The sequence below is a fragment of the Erpetoichthys calabaricus genome, chromosome 7, assembly GCF_900747795.2.
Source record: "Erpetoichthys calabaricus chromosome 7, fErpCal1.3, whole genome shotgun sequence".
NCBI lineage: Eukaryota > Metazoa > Chordata > Cladistia > Polypteriformes > Polypteridae > Erpetoichthys > Erpetoichthys calabaricus.
Genome location: NC_041400.2, coordinates 2,295,101 through 2,316,082, shown reverse-complemented (window position 1 = coordinate 2,316,082; position 20,982 = coordinate 2,295,101). Strand labels below are relative to the sequence as shown.

At 42.1% G+C, this 20,982-nt stretch overlaps 1 protein-coding gene across 2 annotated transcripts in view; it reads left to right on the top strand.

Annotated features, from left to right (window-relative positions):
* LOC114654507 (uncharacterized) overlaps window positions 1-18,723 on the top strand; it is a 28,360-nt gene extending 9,637 nt beyond the window's left edge. Inside the window, exons 4-9 of one of the 2 annotated variants that reach the window (XM_028805097.2) lie at window positions 2,634-3,182; window positions 6,000-6,055; window positions 7,781-7,896; window positions 11,976-12,107; window positions 15,415-15,528; window positions 18,413-18,723. In XM_028805097.2, coding sequence (XP_028660930.2) covers window positions 2,634-3,182; window positions 6,000-6,055; window positions 7,781-7,896; window positions 11,976-12,106 — 852 coding nt within the window. In that variant the 3' untranslated portion in view covers window position 12,107; window positions 15,415-15,528; window positions 18,413-18,723. The remainder of the gene's footprint in view (window positions 1-2,633; window positions 3,183-5,999; window positions 6,056-7,780; window positions 7,897-11,975; window positions 12,108-15,414; window positions 15,529-18,412) is intronic. The other variant, XM_028805100.2, reaches the window with a different exon arrangement.
* Window positions 18,724-20,982: the final 2,259 nt, after the last annotated feature.

Below are 20,982 nucleotides of genomic sequence, written 5' to 3'. Positions count from 1 at the left end.
GTCATTTTCTCACCAACTTAATCCACTGGGGGTGGGAGGAGGTTTGGGGTCTATCCCCGCCAACACAGGGCACAAGGCAGGAGCAAACCGTAGACAGAGTGCCAGTCCATCACAGGGCGAACACCTGGCACACACCTGGGCCAATTTAGTGTCTCCAATTCACCTGACTGGACAGTGCAAGAAAACTTAAAACATCGGCAGGGAACCCACATAGACACGGGCAGAACGTGCAAACTCCATGCAGGGAGGACTCGGGACTTGAATTTGGGTCTCCTTACTGCAAGGCAGCAGTGCTACCACCGTGCCACCCAAGTTAAAGAAGGCCACTTCAAAACTATAAGTACATTTTACCCAACTAATCAATTAATTGATACTATGAATATATCTCTAAAGTGTAGTTTTTGTACAGATGAAGATGCATCTCTCTGTTGCCTTTTTTATTTCTGCACCTGTTCTAAAATATTTTGGAATTGTAATAGTTGTAATATTTAAGTTTTTAAATTTGACGATAAAGTGCTAGAAATGATAGTAAATGTGCTTTTCTTGCTTGGTAAAGATCATATACACAAGTCTAAATTTCAGAATGTTGGACCTTCTATTAACACTGCATGGAAGTTAAAATGTCAGAAATAGCACTAAGAAAAAACAGTAAAAATGGGGAAGATTCTCAACATTTAATAGTTTGTAATGTTAATCTCTGAATCCTTCTTTCAATTAACGGTTTATCTGTTGTGACTTTTGTATGGAAACTGTTCTTTTATTTTTCACTGTTTGTATACTATGTGAATAGACAAATTCTTTTACTAATGTATTTTAATACTGACACAATAAGATATAATCTCTGCTGCCCAAAGCCTTCACACTGGAGCTTCAAGTACCTGGAGTTGACTCAAGCTGATGTCACATTACGTGACATTTTGTCGTAGAACATTTTGATTTGACGATCGCAGTCATTGCAGCAGATCACTTTACACGTCTGAAAATCACAGCCTGTGATCTGTTTACCATCTGAGCACCGATCGTCCAGCACAGTCGGGCTTGACCCTTATTACGACGGCCAATAGCAAGTTGCACTTTGTGAGGGGCTAACAGCTGCAGTGAGTTTAACAGCCATCTCTGCCCTTGAATTCTTTTTTGTTATTGTATGCAAAGTACGAGACACCAGATGAGTGTCTCTTCGGTTTAGGATCTTCAAAACACGCGTATTCCATATTCCTCGTCAATACATTCTATGCATTGTACTTCCCGATGAGTATTCATTGGTTCATTTGCTTGTCCACTCTTCTGCATACACAGCCTGCCCCTCAAACTGAACTGAGTTCACAAAACTGAACTTGTTTTATTTTATCTTGGCCAGTTGTAGACTAGTTGGCCTCAGAGTCGTTGGGTATGTTGTATTAGACGACTGGCTTCATGGGAGTGCCTCCAGCTGGCTAAGATTATATAAATGAAGGCTACGACTGATTGTGACATAGCCCTCCCACACGGGGCTGCCAGGTCCTGCAAAAATTACCAACCCAGTGACAGGTGGGGTTTCATCTAACATGGCTGGACGCCAGCCCAGTTAATGGTATGTGGTCTCTCCAGACCAAAATACATAATCTAAAATCAAAGAGTGGGGGGGCTCCTTGGTGGAGGCTTCGGACTGCAGAGATACATACTTGACTTTATCAGGTTGTCCTACTCTTACAGAAGTGTTAGGGGTGACTGAACAACAACAATCTTTATTTATTTCTATAGTACATTTTCATAGAAGTGATCTAGCACACTGCGGTGGGTTGGCACCCTGCCTGGGGTTGGTTCCTTCCTTGTGCACTGTGTTGGTTGGGATTGGCTCCAGCAGACCCCCGTGACCCTGTGTTCGGATTCAGCGAGTTGGAAAATGGATGGATGATCTAGCGCAACGTGCTTTACGAGACAAGGAAGGAAACGTTTATGAAAAAATATAAAGATAAGATTAGGCAATACTAAATAACAAAGAATAAAGTAAGGTCCGATGGTCAGGAAGACAAAAAAAAAAAAAACAACAATCTTCAGGTGCTCCAAAGCCACGTGACCACCCAGCTGCCACTGGGCACTATTACTTTGGATTATGGATGTTCAAGCATAACCCTCAGCAGCCCCAGCCTTTCTACCCCAAGCAGATACAACACTGGGCGCTAATAGTACGTACAGGTGCTGTCCATCAACTCCTAGTAATGCAATGCCAGTAGGAGTAGGAAAAATGCCATCAAGTTTTAGGAAATGTTTGTTTGAGCTGATAATCATAGATAGATGTGAAAGGCACTATATAATAGATAGATAGATGTGAAAGGCACTAGATAGATTATCTGTCTATCTTCCCAAATGGTAAATTCACATTTTTAGGGGCTCAAAAAACATAAATAACAAAAACAATTAACAATCCCCCAACCACACACACACACACACACACTTCTGGCTTGGACAATAGAGAACTGCTGCGGTCAGTAACAGGGTTGTAGGTGGCAGTAAGATCACATGATTTTGGGGTTTTGGATGTTCTGTATTTTGCTGTAGTGTAAAAATGAAGTGAGTAGTTGTACTGTTCAGTCATACTGGGATTTGTCAGGTATAAATACTTCTACTGAAGGCGTGTTTGTGTTTTTTTGCAGAACCATTTTTCAAGTGCTCAGTTTGATAGTGGTGGTGCACTTCTGCCTGATGCTGTGCCTGACCAGAATTGTGCTGTTTCCAGGAACTCTCAATCTGGCACATCCAGTAATACAGAAAATGGAAAAGTTGCACCAGTTCCTGAAGCACTCGGGCTGATTGATCATTCATACTGCAAATCACCTCCAAGTCCGGGTCTGCTGGGAGACGACTGTCTGCTTTCACCAGACGAAACTGCATTGGAAACAAACGGCTCATACAACATTCCTGCTAAAGGTGACCAGGCAGAGACCGCAATCCAGAACCCAATTTCCTTGAAAATCTGCGTGAAAGATGAATCCCCCCCTGCTGTCACCCACAGACTGACCGAGAAAGCAGTCATTGATCACGTTTACTGTGCCCTTCCTGGCAAAGCAAAAGAGTCCAGCATTGAGGACCCAACAGACTATGCAGTGGAAGTAACAGCGGTGGCACTTAATAATTTCAAGGACTGCTTACCGAGTGAAAAAGATGAATTAATTCACAAACTGAAAGTTGAATTGGAAAGGAAAGTAAGTGTTTCTATATGCCTACCACATCTGAAATTAAAAATCAAAAAAGCAGAAAAACGAGATCTTTTTTCTTTAATGGAAAATTTACATGAATAGCTAGCAGTTGTTTTAAATGTGGATGAGGGGAACAAAAGCTTTCATGGCGTTAAAGATGTGACTTTTGTCTTGAGCTTCCAGTGCATTTCTTCTTCTCTCAGTTGTTATTTTATGTAGCACCGTGAACAGCACTCACGAGATGTTTCAGGGCAAAAACGCACTTGCAGTGTAGTGCCATGTAGCTAGTCCATATTTACTACTACTGCTTATTTGGTGCCTGATGGGAGTTGTGGGTACAACCTAGAAAAAAAACTTTAGAGTTTACATCTTTGTATGTTGGCACATTACATCTGTCATGCATTTTTCCCAGTTTGCTTAAAAAATGGTGCACTGCTTGATGATTTGACTTGGTTGAGGGCACAGAATAAGCCTATAAACATGTAATTAACATTTCCTTTCATCAGTAAAACTTCACCTGTATATTTACGGTGTAGTTTGAATACACGCCAGCTGTGGTTTTGCATGACCGCTGATTTTGTTTACCACGGCTGCAACACCCTCACTCACTGAATGCATACGTTGTTAGGTGAGGGGGTTATAAAAGTAAAAATATACCAAGTGGCCTGAAGGAGAATGCATTAAAGCAGGGGTGTCAAACTCCAGGCCTGGAGGGCTGCAGGGTTTTATTCTAACCATCTTCTTAATTGGTGATCAGCTTTTGCTGCCAATTAACTTCTTTTGTTTTAATTCACTTGACTCAGGCCCCTTTGTTGTTTCCATCCATCCATTATCCAACCCGCTATATCCTAACTACAGGGTCATGGGGGTCTGTTGGAGCCAATCCCAGCCAACACAGGGCGCAAGGCAGGAAACAAACCCCGGTCAGGGCGCCAGCCCACTGCAGGGCGCGCACACACACACACACTAGGGACAATTTAGGATCGCCAATGCACCTAACCTGCATGTCTTTGGACTGTGGGAGGAAACCCACGCAGACACGGGGAGAACATGCAAACTCCACGCAGGGTGGACCTGGGAAGCAATCCCAGGTCTCCTAACTGCGAGGCAGCAGTGCTACACACGGCGAAACCGTGCCGCTTCCTTTGTTGTTTCTTTTTTCTTTAAATAATAATGAGACACAAAACAAGCCGCCACATGACCAGGTTACCTGTGCCATCACACAAAATCTGAAAGTAAAGAAAGGTGAAGGTCTCGGTGTGGTATGGTTTCTCTCGGGTGACCCAAACATCTTGATGATGTTGTTAGAAAAAACGGAAAATCAACAGTTCTGGAAAAGTCTGCTGTAGCAGAATGAAAGCAGCAACAAGCCGTGGAATTAATTAAATAACGAGTTTAATTAACGGCAAGAACCGGCTTCTCATTAAGAAACTCGTTGGAGTTTGAAGCCCCAATTTAGCTGGTCATCTGTCGGCTCGTTTCACGTCTCATTTCTGTTTGGGTGCCATTTAATGAAGCAAAGAATCAATTCAGAAGACTGAAGCCTTAACAACAGGGCTATGAAAATGAAGGGAAAAGAAGTTAATTAGCAGTGAAAACTGGTCACTGATTAGGAAAAGGATGAAAATGAAAACCTGCAGCCCTCCAGGCCCCGAGTTTGACACCCCTGCATTAAAGGAATAATTCACCAGAAATAATTTTATTACCTATTTGTATTTATTGAAAACTGACATAGCAAAGGTCTTGACATGGTAGACTTCAGCGGGGACCAATGATGAACAAACAGTAAACCAAACATCCATCTGGGGGGGGATCTCAATTTACTTGTCTTGCATAATCTGTATGTCAGATACCCAGTCATTTGAGCACAGCCCATAACCTGAAAATTGTGCCGGGGGTGCTGTGCAGTGGCTGGGCCTGCGCTTTGACCTCAAAGGTCATATGAAAAACACAATTTTCCCTAATTTATACTTTAATATAGGGTGGTCCAGATCTAATTATGCAACTTTTAATGCAATGCAGGAAAACAATGCAAGACAAAAGAATTGTTTGAAATATCTTGTAATAAACCAATACAGTGCAGGTGCTGCCATCTATCAGCAACAAAAAGAATTTTTTGTGAATTCTCTATGTAATAAACTTAAGTTATAGCGTAATGAAAGTTGCATAATTAGATCTGGACCACCCTGGTAGAGTATATCTAATCCAAAAAAAAAAACTCGGGGCATCTCATCTGCATATTTTTGCTAAAATATTGGTGTCCCTTCCAACCAACCACCTTGTGATGACAGTGGCATCACAAAATGCTGGTGCCCAGAAATGAAACTTCTTTTTAGGCAGTAAAAACCAAACCATTCGATATGCCTAAGGTTCAAAACCCGTGTGAAAAATGTACTTGCAAGGAAATACAATGTTTGAAATACTCAATTAGAACAGGTAATCTCTTAAAACAAATCGGATAATTCCCAAAAATTGTACCAGTGTGCCAGTGAAGAGTGTGCAGCCTACTGATGCCCACATCTTCTCTAGATGATCTTGGTAAGAGTCTGGGCATAGTTCTGTTCCACTGTGTGGTTGAATAAATGTCTGGTATTTTATGAATACATCAGTTTTGTACTTTTGAAACTTTTCCCCCCTTTTTAACATCTAAGTTATTTTAAACATTTATCTTCAAAGTGATCAGTGCTTTTACATATGTCAGTTAGAACAGGTTTTAATAGTCGCCTGAAACCCTTGCTCTTGGTATTGCATTTTTTTAAAATAGTGAACTGGTTTGAGGCGGCCTTTTTTATTTATTTATTTAATTAATTTTATTTTTTTCAGGATCGAATGCTGGCCCTGGTGTTCCATCCAGATCAAATAAAATATCTAGAGAGCAGGTAAATATATACTTTGGTTTAGAGGACCACAGGATCACACCTTATGCTTTTCACTTGAAACTGGTTGTTAATTGCCTGATTTATGGACAACTATTAACTGTAATAGTCAGCTACTGGTACTTATTAAGTATGAAGTATAAAAAGTGCATATAAGTGAAATTCTTTTTGAAAACTGCATATATACAGTAACTGGAACGTTTTTGTTGTTTTGTGATTCATTGAAAGCGCTGCCATGAAACCTTGCAGTGTCACCCCGGTGCCTGTCATAGACGCCAGGCTGAGCCCAATGTGTCACCTGCACTTGACAAGTAAACCAGAATTGAACTTTTTGGGCTTTCACAATCTGCTGCTTCGATGATGTCATAATAATAGGAAAAGCACACTTGAGCATTTTTTAGTAGGATTTTTCCAAAGCATGATGAATGTATAGCGTTTAAACTTTGACAATCTTTAATAACAAATTGCGTTTACACTGGCCAACACACATTTTGGTGCCTCAAATGTTAGACCTGTTTCTGGGTATATTTGACCTGCCGATTCCAAAAATGGCCCCAGTGTTCCCCAAATCGGCTCTAGTTTTTGAGGTACAGAACATATGCCATATACCACTCTTCAATTGGCTTGCCCATAAAAAATCGGGATATTTTAATGTAGTGTATAAATTAATATCTTTTAAGCATGAAGGAAACATATTAAAGTGTACTACATGAAAATCTTATTTATTTCAGATAGATAGATACTTTATTAATCCCAATGGGAAATTCACATTATTCACATAATTTCATACCAAAAGCACAGATTTGTGATACAAACGTTCCAGTCGTTCGACACACAAGAAGCTCCTTTTGCAAGACTTCCGAGAGTGGGATATGCCAGGACAGTTCCAACAATAGTCTGCCATCATGTGTGCATCCCATCTTCCTTGGTATCTGGCTTCCATTGTTTTTATGTCTTGGTGAAATCTCTCACCTTGCCCATTGCTTAAGTCACCAGAGTTCTCTGGAAAGCGATCTAAGTGACTGTGCCGATAATGGACTTTAACACTCATGTTACAGCCAGGCCTGTTGAAATGAAAGCGCACATCCTCTACTAATTGTGTGTAGTTGTCTGCCTTCTTGTTGCCAAGAAAGTTTTTCACAATAAGAACAAATGAAGACCAGGAATATGATTTGATTTCATTCATTGATGCTATGAACTGTGAGTCCTTTATAAGTTTACAAGATCCCTGCCTTCAGTTTTTCCGTGGTAACTCCAGGTAACTTATGTGCTACGTATTCAGTGCAGAGCCTTTACAAATTGTTTCATTATATGTAGTGGTGCCAGTATGATTCTGTCTCGGAAGCCCAATGCTCATGTTTGGCTCTACTATCCCAAAGGCATAAAAAGCAAGAATACTTTGTGTAGCTAATTTGTTATCCAAGAAGAAAATTAACCATCTTCAAGTCTACACAAATCACCCATTGTTGATGTTCTTGGTAATTTATCTTCTCCATGACTAAACAGATGGCCTTGTACTCTTATTTCATCCTGGTGGTGTGACCAATTCAGTCATATCTAAGAAACTAGAGCTGATGCAGCCTATCCAATGCAATTTTCTGAATCAGTGCCCCAAGTAACCCCAGGAACAGGCCTAAAAACCAAGACACCAAGAAATGTTTTATTTTTTTTGTTAGGCTGTGTTATTTTAAATTTTTATTCTAATGTATTCTTTAATTCATACTTCAGACTTTACAGACCAGGATCAGGACATGAAATCTATAAATGGTCATCATCCACCATTAGTGACTGCTTGAAGATTAGATATGCATGTGGCATCAACGGATACGAGTATCTCAGAAAAGGTGATTTTTGCATCTCCTCAAACATGTCACATAATGTTCTTGATGGAGTAGCTTGTTTAATGTCACTGTAGGTGGCACCTGTTACTTTCTTGATGGCCTGTAAATTGTTACATACGGCATACTAAATGCTGATTGATTTGTTTTATATTGTGTGCAAGATAAGCAGTACTGTAATGTACAGAAAGAAACCTTTGTTGTGCATGTAACTTATTATGACTCACCTTTTTTGAGTGTTAATGGAGTAAAATGACACACATTACCCTTTTGTTTTAAGAAAATATTTCTGGGACTAGTAACTTGTACTATATAAATCTTAATGCACAGAACAAATTTAAACCATCTTGTATTATGTTTTTATCATTATAAGTAACACACATGGGGCATCTCACACCTTCAGACTAAAATTATTAAATGCACACTAAAGTCAACACCACCACCAGGACCCGTTTTTAGCCCTTTAATTGTGATTAATAATTTACATTGGAAAGTACCAATGAATAACATTGTGTTGACAAAACTGAAAAGACAAACCCACACCGCAGAGAAAACCGCATATCTGGTGCTCTTGTCAAATGGGACTCCTAGCTGGAGAAAGACTTAAGTAAGATATTCTATAATACAAAATCCGGGGTTAGAGTGGGAAGTGCAAAAACAAAGAACAAGTCCCCACAATGTCAAACAATAGAGACAGTGTAAAATCTAACATCTAAAATTACTATACCTTTTAGTAGCCTGAAACCCAAAACTGCATGCAGTCCTGCAGGTGAGGCCTCACCAGTGCATTAGAAAGCTCGAGTACGAATCTCCACACACTGAGGTGCTGTATGACCTATAATAGCGATGGCTTCTGTCCGCTGTCTGAATGTTGATAGTCCACTGTGACTCCCAGACCTTTCTCATTAAGGGTATATTCAAGATTCAGCCCTCTCATTGTGTGTTCAGATATAACATTTTATTTCCTATGTGTAATTCTTTACATTTATTTACATTAATACTGCATTACATCAGACACAAATCTGCCCAAGCATGTGTGCTGTCCATCTGTAAAGATTCAACTGATTATAGATTATCTGCCATCTCACCTAGCTTGGTGTCCTCTGCAAACTTAGCCAGCTTGTTGCTTATATTCCTACCCAGATTATATATGTCATATGAAAATGTTTGGGACCCCCTCTTAATTCTTTGGATTTTTGTTTCTCATTGGCTGAGCTTTCAAAGTAGCAACTTCCTTTTAATATGTGACATGCCTTATGGTAACAGTAGGATTTCAGCAGTGACATGAAGTTTATTGGATTAACAGAAAATATGCATCATAACAAAATTAGACAGGTGCATAAATGTGGGCCCCCCCCAACAGAGATATGGCGACAATACTTAGTTGAGCCTCCTTTGAGCCTCTTGACGCTGTGCTCCTATAGCCTTTGATGAGTGTCTGATTCTGGATGGAGGTATTGTTCACCATTCTTCATACCAAATCTCTCCAGTTCAGTTCAATTTGATGGACAGCCTGATTCAAATCATCCCATAGATTTTTGATGATATTCAAGTCAGGGGACTGTGACGGCCATTCCAGAACATTCTACTTTTCCCTCTGCATGAATGCCTTTGAAAATTTCCAACTCTGTTTTGGGTCATTGTCTTGTTGGAATATCCAACCCCTGCGTAACTTCAACTTTGTGACTGATGCTTGAACATTATCCTGAAGAATTTTTTGATATTGGGTTGAATTCATCCGACCCTCAACTTTAACAAGGGCCCCAGTCCCTGAACTGGCCACACAGCCCCACAGCATGATGGAACCTCCACCAAATTTGACAGTAGGTAGCAGGTGGTTTTTTTTTGGAATGCAGTGTTGTTCTTCCGCCATGCAAAGCGATTTTTGTTCTGACCAAATAACTCCATTATTGTCTCATCAGTCCAAAGCACTTTGTTCCAAAATGAATCTGGTTTGTCTAAATGAGCATTGGCATACAGCAAGTGACTGTGGCGTGAGTGCAGAAAGGGCTTCTTTCTCATCACCCTACCATACTGATGTTTGAATTGTAGAACAATGTACAGATGCACCATCTGCAGCCAGATGTTCTTGCAAGTCTTTGGAGGTGATCTGTGGTTGTCTGTCACCATTCTCACAATCCTGCCCATATGCCGCTCCTGTATTTCTCTTGGCCTGCAAGACCTGTGCCTGTGGCCTTCCATTTCCTGATGACATTCCTTACAGTTACAGAAACTGACAGTTTAAACCTCTGAGATGGCTTTTTGTAGCCTTCCCCTAAACCAGGAGACTCAACAATCTTTGTTGTCAGATCTTTGGAGAGTTGCCTTGAGGATCCCATGCTGTCACTCTTCAGAGGAGAGTCAAAGGGAAGGAAGCACAACTTGCAATTGACCAACTTAAATACCTTTATATCTCATGATTGGACACACCTGTCTATGAAGTTCAAGGTTTAACGAGCTCATCCAACCAAGTAATCAGCATTGAGCAGTGACAGGCATTCAAATCAGCAAAATGACAAGGGGACCCACATTTGTGCTTGGCCAGTTTTTCACATTTGATTTAATTTCATACAACTAAATACTGCGTCACTAAAAATCTTTGTTTGGGAAAACACCGCAGTACTCAGATGTTCCTAGGAAATGAAAGACAGACCACTGTTATCTTTGTAGTTGAAAGGAGAGTCAATTATTATGCAGGCTGAGAGGGGTTCCCAAACTTTTTCATATGACTGTATCTATATATAAAAAAATCTTGGGTCAAGACGTGATCATCTCGGAGAGACACTTTGAAGTCCTGCAAGACTACTTGTACATCACACCTTACTTACAATTTCTCAGAGACACTTTAACATCCCACGAGACAAGGAAGTGAGACAAAAGGACAGTTGCTGTACAGGCTTTTAAATGATCGATGCGCAGTGCAACAAGCAGAACACGCAGCTCGGTAGCAGCAGCTGATCCATCCACATCTACTTAGCGTGCGTTCAGCCCCCACCTTCACAACACGAGCGGCAGAGATGCCAAGTGGCGAGCATGAAGCTCGGGGATTGGGGGTAGTCGTGATTGGGGTGAGCATGTGTATATGCTTTGCAGTAAGGAGACTGTGGAAGATTGTGGGTTCGCTTCCCGGTTCCTCCCTGTGTGGATAACGCTTTGAGTACTGAGAAAAGTGCTATATAAATGTAATGAATTAATGAATTATTATTATTATGAGTATACACACACAGCACCCTCCATAATGTTTGGAACAAACGCACATCTTTCCTTGATTTACCCCTCTGCTCCACTGACCAACACCTAATTCTGATAAGGCAAGCAGTGTGGCATGGTGTGTAAGGCTTTGGATTTGAAGCCCCATGTGACAATGACAATCACCTGCCTGTGCTCCATTTAGGGAAAACCAAAAGTAATGTAAACAATGGTATCTTAAATGTTGTAAGTCACCTTGGATGACAACTAAGTAAATGTCAACTGTAATTCTGATAAGGTTCCTCATACCATAATTCTTTGTTTTAACCAGTTTTGCACCCGTCTGTACACTTGTGTGTCCTAAGCCCCAACTTCTAGTAGTCCTGTGGGCATAAAAATGCAGTTAACTTGGAATAAGCATCATGCAGAAGAAAGACGGCTTGTTAGTGACTGCTCCTTTCCCCACCAATATGAATCATCCAAGAATGACCTGCTCTGCAGTCCACCAATGAGGTTCACTTTGATTGCCAAAGCATTTATGATTTTATTTGACCTAAAAGGCAAAGTAAGAACATGAACTCTGACATACAGTCATTTGTGCTTGTCTGCGGTCAAAAAGAAAAGAACATTGTTTACAAAAGCAGCCACACTTGTTATCCTTGCTCTCCCAACAAACCAATCGCTCCTTTCATTATTTTTTTCTTGAACACATGGGTTCCAAAACTGAACGCACTACCATTCCTAAATTAGGACTCAAATCTCCATGAGCATTACATTGTTCATTGATACTCATTCAGCTTGACTGAACATTGGTGTTTTCTGTTAGTCCCACCTAGCAGTACCCCAATTATATGTTAGTTATAAAGTCACCTGATTGTTAAATGTTTAACTTGTAGAACTGAAGTATCCCATCCCAAGCTATCGCACCATAACTAGACATCTCAAGACTGTTGAGCCTCTACGGAGCCGATCACCTGATCAGGACATTGAGGAGTCGCCCATTAGTTGCTCACCTTGCAAGTCCTAAGGTAATTCACCATAGTTACTAATTTCACTAAAGTACTGAGTTGTCTTACTTTATAATAAAAGACCTTTATATGAAACTTGCATTGCTGATACAGAGAACAGTTAATGTATATTAGAATAGTCCATATGTACAAAGTGACTAAACTGACAGTTTGAAGCAACTTGGCATACCGGTGCCAAGTCCCCAAAATGTCCCCTAGGGGGCACTTCACTAATAAAACACAGGTGTGGTAGGTAAATAAAGTTTCCCAAGGTGAAAAATTTCAGAAAGCAGTGCAGTCTATGGCCTGCCCCGGTACAGTGGGGAGTGCATGCAGAATTTGAGAGTTGAGGGTGTGGATTTGCATACCAGACAAACACACGACACACAACCAGCCTTATAAATTAAATCAGAAAGGCTCTACTGGGAAGATTTTGCTTTTCTTGGCTACATTTCGGTGGTCTTCAAGATTGTTGCAGTTGTTTACCACTCATGTACTGAATAGAAATCAAACTCCTATCTCTGTCAGTCTTTAAAGAAATACTCCACACAGGAATGATATTGATATTTTATTCACCTCAAATAGTTTGTTGCGATGGCGGACGGCAATTTTCAATTCCATATTTCCATGAAGAATGAAGATAAACTTTCTGATAGAAAAGGCATCTATGGTTACCAAAGCTACACAACACCTAACAATATTAAAACATCCATGTAAAAATCTTGCATTAGTCTTATCACGTAATCCATGTCAAGTCATCCAGTCGTATGTTCAGAGTCTAAAACACAAGTCATTTTATTAAAATAGTTAAAACGCTTCCAGAAAACGCTCTTGTGAACAAAAATGGCGCGCACTCTGACATGGCCGAGCATTTCAATTGTAGACCCCACACCATCCCTTCTGACCCTCCTGTTCATTGGTCACGAGTTCAGCCCAGTAGCAGCTTATTTATTGGTTAACAGTGCAAATCACGTGAAATCCACAATGCAGAGTGCCCTGAGATACGAGAACAACTAAAGAAAAGATTAAAAGTTAAAAACGAGTGAAAACAGAATCTGCATTGTAGTTGTGCATAGCGGAGTCTAGGCGTCCCCCCTGGCTCAGGCCACGTCGTAGTGAAACAGGACAGTGAGGGGGCCTACTCCTAAGGTCCCGTGGCCTCTGTCGTGGATTAGTGTGAATATATCGCTCCAGCAACTGAACTCTGATACTTAGCGCAATAAGTGAAGTCGCAAAATCAACCGGAATGTTCAAGCAAATTCTAGAAAAAACCTGATCTAAACCTGTTAAGTAATTGTCTCATTCGCTAGCTAAGCAGAGGTAAGGAGCACCCTGAGGCTGGCGTGTGAGTGAGGAGGGTCCCGCCTCATCCCCTCGGCCCGCTATGTGTCTCTTGGATTTGTGCAAATAAATCGGTACCGCAAGTGAACTATGATACTTCGTGCAATGAGAGAAGTCGCAAAATCAACAGGAATGTTCAAGCAAATTCTAGAAAAAACCCCAATCTAAATCCATGAAGTAGTCCTCTTGTGAAAAGCAAACAGACAGACTTCCAGACAGACAGACATTGGATTTGATTTATATATTGTATATGGAGAGAGAGATGATTCCACAAGGAGCAAATTAATAAACAGGTGCAGTTTCACAGATTGCTGCTAAATAATTCTGAGATACTCTTGAGTTTTGGATATGAATATAAATGTGAAGAGGATCCTCAGTTCTAACGCTCTTTCCCTTCTGAATGCTTGCCATGTTTGTTCATTAGATGTCTTTACAAAACTGATTTTGTGAAAATGCATGGATTTGGCAAATTGTGCGCATACATCTGGATGGAATCCCGGAAAGAAGCACACGGAAAAAACCACGTGGAAGAATATGCATACGATAAAGTGCGCACGCTGAAAAAAGCACACGCCAGCGACATAGAACTATTACAAATATAAAATATAATCCACCTATACTGCTAGACATTTTTATATAAAACAATGACTGGTTGGCTCTTGTACAATGTCTCCATTCTTCGTTTTCATTAAGGAATGGCACTTTGTTGATTGATTCTCATGGCACCTCCAAGTATCTATTCCATTTGTTGTGTGAAAACGCAGATATTCATATCCCTTGTAACTGAGAATTTGCTTGCCTTTCTGACTGGTCGAAAACTTCATCTCGCTTATTCAAAAAAAAAAAAAAAATGTCGACTTGCCTTGCCCGAAAGTTAGGGAAGATTAAAGAAAACTCTAACCGTGTGGCCTATTTGTAGGACGACCTTTACTTACTTGCCGTAATCAAAACTATAAAACCCTAATTTGCCTACCTGTGGAATAAGAAGGTATAATATAAATCCTGAAAACTATTGTAAAGAATAATCATTTCCTAGAAATGGTAATTTAGGCACAACAATGACAGTAATAAAAGGATTAATGACTATTTTAATTTATGGACCATCCAACAGCCCACTACCCCAATTAGCACAAATTAAAACATTCAAGCTTATAAATACGTTTAGTGAACAGTTATACAATTTCGTTTATTGCGATGTATAATATAAAATTTTTTTCTTCTTTGCATATACGCCTTTGCTGTATGCGCATTTATCCACGTGCGTTTTTTTCCCTGTCTGCACATTTTTTCCGTGTGCGGTTATTTCCCATGTGGATATTTCCTGTGTGCTTCTTTCCAGTCATCATCTGGATGACGTGACATGTGGATTTTGCAATGCGAGTAACATGAGTTTTATGTTGTTTGTGGTTGTCCAGTGTTGATCACCATAGACGCCAATTCTGTCAGAAAATTTGTTACCTCCGTTCTGCATGAAAACAGAATTCACATTTTTCTTGGTTAGACTTTTCCTGGAGTAAGCACCATATTTAAACAAGTGCCATTTGTTGGACAGAGTACTCCATGAAATCTTCAGCTACCTCTCTCTCTGAAATTCCTCTTCATGTCTTGTTTGTTTATTCCCTTTTGTGGGCTCAGTAGTAAAAGTGACCAGTGGCCATCTACTAAGAAATTGTTACATATTGTTGAAGTCAAAGACCCTTCCCCATGTTTTCTTCATATTAATGTTTCATAAACTATTTGGATGACTAAATTAGTTAACGAGCTGTTCAAGTACCATGAAGGCCCCACTTGGTAGGAGTTTTGGCCCCCATTGTTTTTCCATTGTATTTCTCTTTTTTTCCATATGTAACGTGTAAACTTTTTTTTTTTTTTTTTTTTTTAACGAATGCAAAACTTTTAAAAGACTTTAAAATATTTATCAAATTGTTCTGGAGTTTGGAATAGCAAGAAGAGGATTTTCATTTATTTATTTATTTGTTTTTTGCAGGCAAAAACTCAGTAGTAGAAACCCCAACACTGGTGAAGTCGTCTGCTGGATGAGCTTACAGTTGGATTTAACCCGAGAAACTCGTGACTATGCAAGCCAAGACGTAAGCTTAAGGTGTGGCAGCTTCATAACATGTACAGTAAATTCACAATTAAATGATAAACTGAAAAAAAAAAAACATTGGTTTGGCAAGATAAAATTGTACAGTTGAATTTTGATGGCATTTGTATCCCTTTGGCGCAAATGAATTAAAACATTTTAGTTGAAAGTTTATTACACCAACGTGCTTACAGTACATTTGAAGCAAACTCGACTGTTGCAAATGATCTTTGATTTAATGCTCAGCACTTCACTGAAGCCATTTAAATATTAACCTGTCATATCAGCACGTGTCACCTTGGTGTGTGCGTTTTGTCACCGCAGCATTCCAGATGAAGTTGTTATAAAGACAAAGCTGACAGATCTCACCCAGTGTCCCAAAAGGAATACTTTCTTTGTTAGCTCAGGTCAGACTTTTTATCTGACGCATACTAAATACTCCATTTTATATATAAAGTGCCTGTGATCTCAGTCTGAACAGCAAAGGCAGTGCCCTGAATTGCTTTTTAATGTATTAGCTAAAGGCTGTGTCAAATTACACAAACATTTCTAGTGGTTTTCAACTGTAGTCTCCATTTATACAATCTTAGCAACTCCTGCGAGACCAGTTGTGTAATGTGACACACCCAACGACTCACTCTCATAAAATCAAACCGGTTTAGATAGATAGATACTTTATTAATCCCAAGGATAAATTCACATAGGTTTGACTTTGTGTTTAGTCGTAGGGCTGACAGCCAATGAATGCTCACCCTACTCATCTAGAAAATACTTAACCCTTGTGATTTGGGGGGGGGTTAAGGGCGCAGGACCACCCCAGGAATGCAAAAATCCACAACTACACTTTGAACCCATGATTACTGTATATTCTAAGTTCCATCCATCCATCCATCCATCCTCTTCCACTTAGCCGAGGTCGGGTCGCGGGGGCAGCAGCTTGAGCAGAGATGCCCAGACTTCCCTCTCCCCGGCCACTTCTTCAAGCTCTTCCCGGGGGAATCCCGAGGCGTTCCCAGGCCAGCCGAGAGACATAGTCCCTCCAGCGTGTCCTGGGTCTTCCTCCCGGTTAGACATGCCCAGAACACCTCACCAGGGAGGCTTCCAGGAGGCGTCCTGATCAGATGCCCGAGCCACCTCATCTGACTCCTCTCGATGCGGAGGAGCAGCGGCTCTACTCTGAGCTTCTCACCCTATCTTTAAGGGAGAGCCCAGACACCCTGCGGAGGAAACTCATTTCAGCCGCTTGTATTCACGAGCTCGTTCTTTCGGTCACTACCCACAGCTCATGACCATAGGTGAGGGTAGGAACATAGATCGACTGGTAAATTGAGAGCTTTGCCTTATGGCTCAGCTCCTTTTTCACCACGACAGACCGATGCAGAGCCCTCATCACTGTGGACGCCGCACCGATCCGCCTGTCGATCTCACGCTCCATTCTTCCCTCACTCATGAACAAGACCCCGAGATACTTGAACTCCTCCACTTGGGGCAGGATCTCGCTACCAACCCTAAGAGGGCACTCCACCCTTTTTTGGCTGAGGACCATGGTCTCGGGTTTGGAGGTGTTGATTCCCATCCCAGCCGCTTCACACTCAGCTGCAAACCGATCCAGAGAGAGCTGATGAAGCAAACAGGACAACATCGTCTGCAAAAAGCAGTGACCCAATCCTGAGCTCACCAAACCGGACCCCCTCAACACCCTGGCTGCGCCTAGAAATTCTGTCCATAAAAGTTATAAACAGAATCGGTGACAAAGGGCAGCCCTGGTGGAGTCCATCTCTCACCGGAAACGGGTTCGACTTACTGCCGGCAATGCGGACCAAGCTCTGACACCGGTTGTACAGGGACCGAACAGCCCTTATCAGGGGGTCCGGTACCCCATACTCCCGGAGCAAAAACAGGATTCCCCGAGGGACACGGTCGAACACCCACAAAACACATGTAGACTGGTTGGGCAAACTCCCATGCGCCCACCAGGACCGTGCCAAGGGTGTAGAGCGGTTTACTACGCTAAATAAGATGCAAAAAGGTGTGAGAAACACAAGATAAAATGACGACAAATCACGTCTGTAAGACTGGCTGCCAAGGCAAAGATGTGTGGCGTCCCCCAGACGAAGCATGCAGTTTTGCGGTTCTTTAGTGAAGTGTTAACTTTTTACTGAAACAAGTGCCATTGGTATTGTTGTTCTTTTCCACATACCTCATGTTACCGGTGTGCCCATGTGACAATGACGACCCCATAAACCTGCTGCATGGCACCCCCCTCTCTCCGAGTCTTCTTTACAGATCTGTTATATAAAGCCCTTCCTGTCTATGGATTACGCCTGTCATACCTACGTATCGCTAGTCCTGACAACGTGCTGCATGTCAATCCGCACGTACAAGCAAGAATCCTCTTGATGTGTTATATAGCGCCATTCACAGCTATCAGGGCCGTTTCTTATATGGCACCTTTCCTATCTACATTGCTGCTGCCTCGCAGTAAGGAGATCTTGAGGGTCACATCTGGGGTCCTCCCTGCTTGAAGAACACTACGAGTGGGGAAAATAATTCTTTTAATTTAGATTGTGCTTTTATTACTTATTTATCACTAATAACGGTGTCAGAGGTGGTGATGTGTTGCAGTTTGATTGGCACAGCACTGTCTGTGTATATACGTGACAATAAGGCCCCCCCTATTAAATGTATTGTTGCCACCATATGAACACTGACGTGGTGTTAAGTGTGAAGTATGTTGTAATTTCTAGGGAATTCTTTTTATTACAACGATATCCTTTCATCGAGTAACCAATCCAGTGCTTGTTGGTCGTCTCTTGCGGTTTATTTAGCTTTCCACTTGCTGCGTATTTCATGTTAGTTCTGGTGTCTGATTTTTGTCTTTTTGTCCCCCATTTCATAGCCCCTGTGAGCCCTTAAAGATGACTGGTGGATTGTCACTTGCCTGGACATTTTTTGGCATTTACAATACGAGAACCTGTGGACTGAGCAGATAGGACTGAACCAAAGGAGCCTGGAGGGCGTTCTTCAATGTGCTCCACCTGGCCATGCGGTCCTTGGCGGCCCGTCGTCCGATACGAGGTGTGGAGTTTCACTTGTCTTAAATGATTTCATAGAGCTGTTCAGTTAGAGTTTCTGTTCAGTTCCTTCCTTCCATCAAGGAAAAGCAGCTCCCTAAGTGACGACATGTTCACCGTGTGCTTATAATATTCACGCTTTCTATTGTGTCAGACTGTGTACAGTTACAACATTTCTTCTTATTAAACTGATTTTCCATCAAACACTGCTAGATGTTTTCTGCCTTTGGCCAGTAGAATTCCTATTAACAGCCACTTCTTACCTGGAACAGTTTAGCAGGAGCCGTTCAGACTCTAATCTAGGATGTGCGGCGGTCGAGCCGTGGCGGCCCCCCATAGCTGCACGTCTTTGGGGTTACAGGGCGGTGTCCCCTTGGACAGGCGGCACTGACGTGTCTCGCCCTCAATTCTTTGGTGTTCTGTGTAATTCATTTCGAGGACTCGTCTGTCTTCACTTTGACATTAAAGGGTCTTTTTCTGTTGGTCGCTGCCAAAAAGCCAAATCCAATCCAGTGGGCTTCAGTGCTGTAGAATCACAAAATGGGAAAACCCTCCGCGTTGGGGGGCGGTGAGGAGTCTTTGTAGGCACTGCATGCTCGGTCACTGGCAGGCATTTGTGGCGTTTTGTTTCAGTTTGTGCCCTTTTAGTTGAACTTGACACGTTTCTCATCTCCTTTTTACTGGTCACACAGGTCAGACTGGTTGGTCCCCAGCTCTTCCTGGTGAAATCACTCAAGTTCCTAGACCACTCAAAAGATACTTTTGGCAATACAGTGTATCGGGACGCCTGCCTGTACACCCATGTGAACTTTAACGACATCCCCTTCTTCATGTGGAGTCGGCCCACCATTTGCAACTCCAACAGCCTCAGCTCTTCTGTTGTGTAGGAGTGTTTAGGGGGATTTGTGACCAGGAGAGCTTTGGTGATGTTGGATGTGAAGGCCTCGCAGTCTTCGCTCAAATTCATCCCAACGGTGTTCTGTCAGGTTGAGGTCAGCGCTCTGTGCAGCCCACCAAACTCACTCCTTGTTTTGTGCTCTGGTGTGTGTCCAGTCCTGTTGCCATGGTGTCCCAAACTGTTCCTACAAAGTTGGTAGCCTGAAGTTGTCCAAAATGGCTTTGTATGCAGAAGCATTAAGAGTTCCTTTCACTGGAACGAAGGGGCCGAGGCCAACCCCACACCATACTCCCCCCTCCGCCAAGCGTTACACTTGGCACAATGCAGTCAGACGAGTCCCGCCAACCCAGACTCGTCCATCATATTGTCACTCCAGACGAGTCCAGTGGCATTACGGTGGGCTTCACACCACTGCATTGCATGCTTTTGCATTGCACTTGGTGACGTCAGGCTTGGCTGCTCAGCCATGGAGTCCCCATTCACTCCATGAAGCTCCCTCTCTACACCGCACTGTTCTTGAGCTTTTGGAGGTCTGTAGTTATGGACTATGCTATGTGCCCACCTCGGCATGCGCTATCCCCACTCTGATATTTTTGTGGCCCACCACTTTGTGATTGAGTTGCTGTTGTTCCCAGTTGCTCCCACGTTGTTATAAGACCACCAACAGTTGACGGTGGAATATTTAGCAGCGAGGATATGTCACAAATGGACTTATAGCACAGGTGGCACACTTGAGTTCTCTGAGCTCCTGAGAGCGGCCCATTCACTCACAAAATTGTAGAAGCAAGCAGTCTGTAGGCCGAGGGGCTTGATGTTCTACACCTGTGGCCATGGAAGGGACTGGAACACCAGAATTCAGTGATGGGGGGTTGGGAGTCCCCAATACTTTTGGCAACAGAGTGTATATAATCCCTCCTGAGTGTTCTGGATCAATCCAAGGGTCCCTGATCCAGTAAGTTTACGACAGACCACAACTGCCTCTACTGGCTCTTCTTGACCTGGAGGAGTGGGGACTCCACGTGAAGGCTCTTCGTCAACAACTCATTACGTGTGACGTCACTTTAAAAGGTTCAGTTCAGTAGACGAGATTTTAAAACGCCACCGGTAAACCCTGGTGAATTTTGCGCTTCTCTTGCTTTTGAACTTTTAACGCATCCTGGACTTTTGTTTTCTGTCTCGCGTATCGACCTCGGCTTTCTGTCGTTTCTCGTATGATGGGTGGGCTCTCTTTTCTGACTGATCTGTAAACCTCCACCTTGGGTCTTGTGTTTCACATCATACTTAGAAAATATGAAATACTGTGATCCCGTCCCCTCTTAATCTCCATGTGCTCTAACTAAGCATTCAGTAATTGTCAATAAATAGAAATAATTAAGGGAGTCAAAGTCATGGGATTCAAAAGAATATTGGGGGGGGGGGGGGAGTAAAAATATGGCAAAAAAGGACAATTTAAACAATTGCCCTGCAGGAGGCGCTCTCTTGGAGCACACTTAGCCA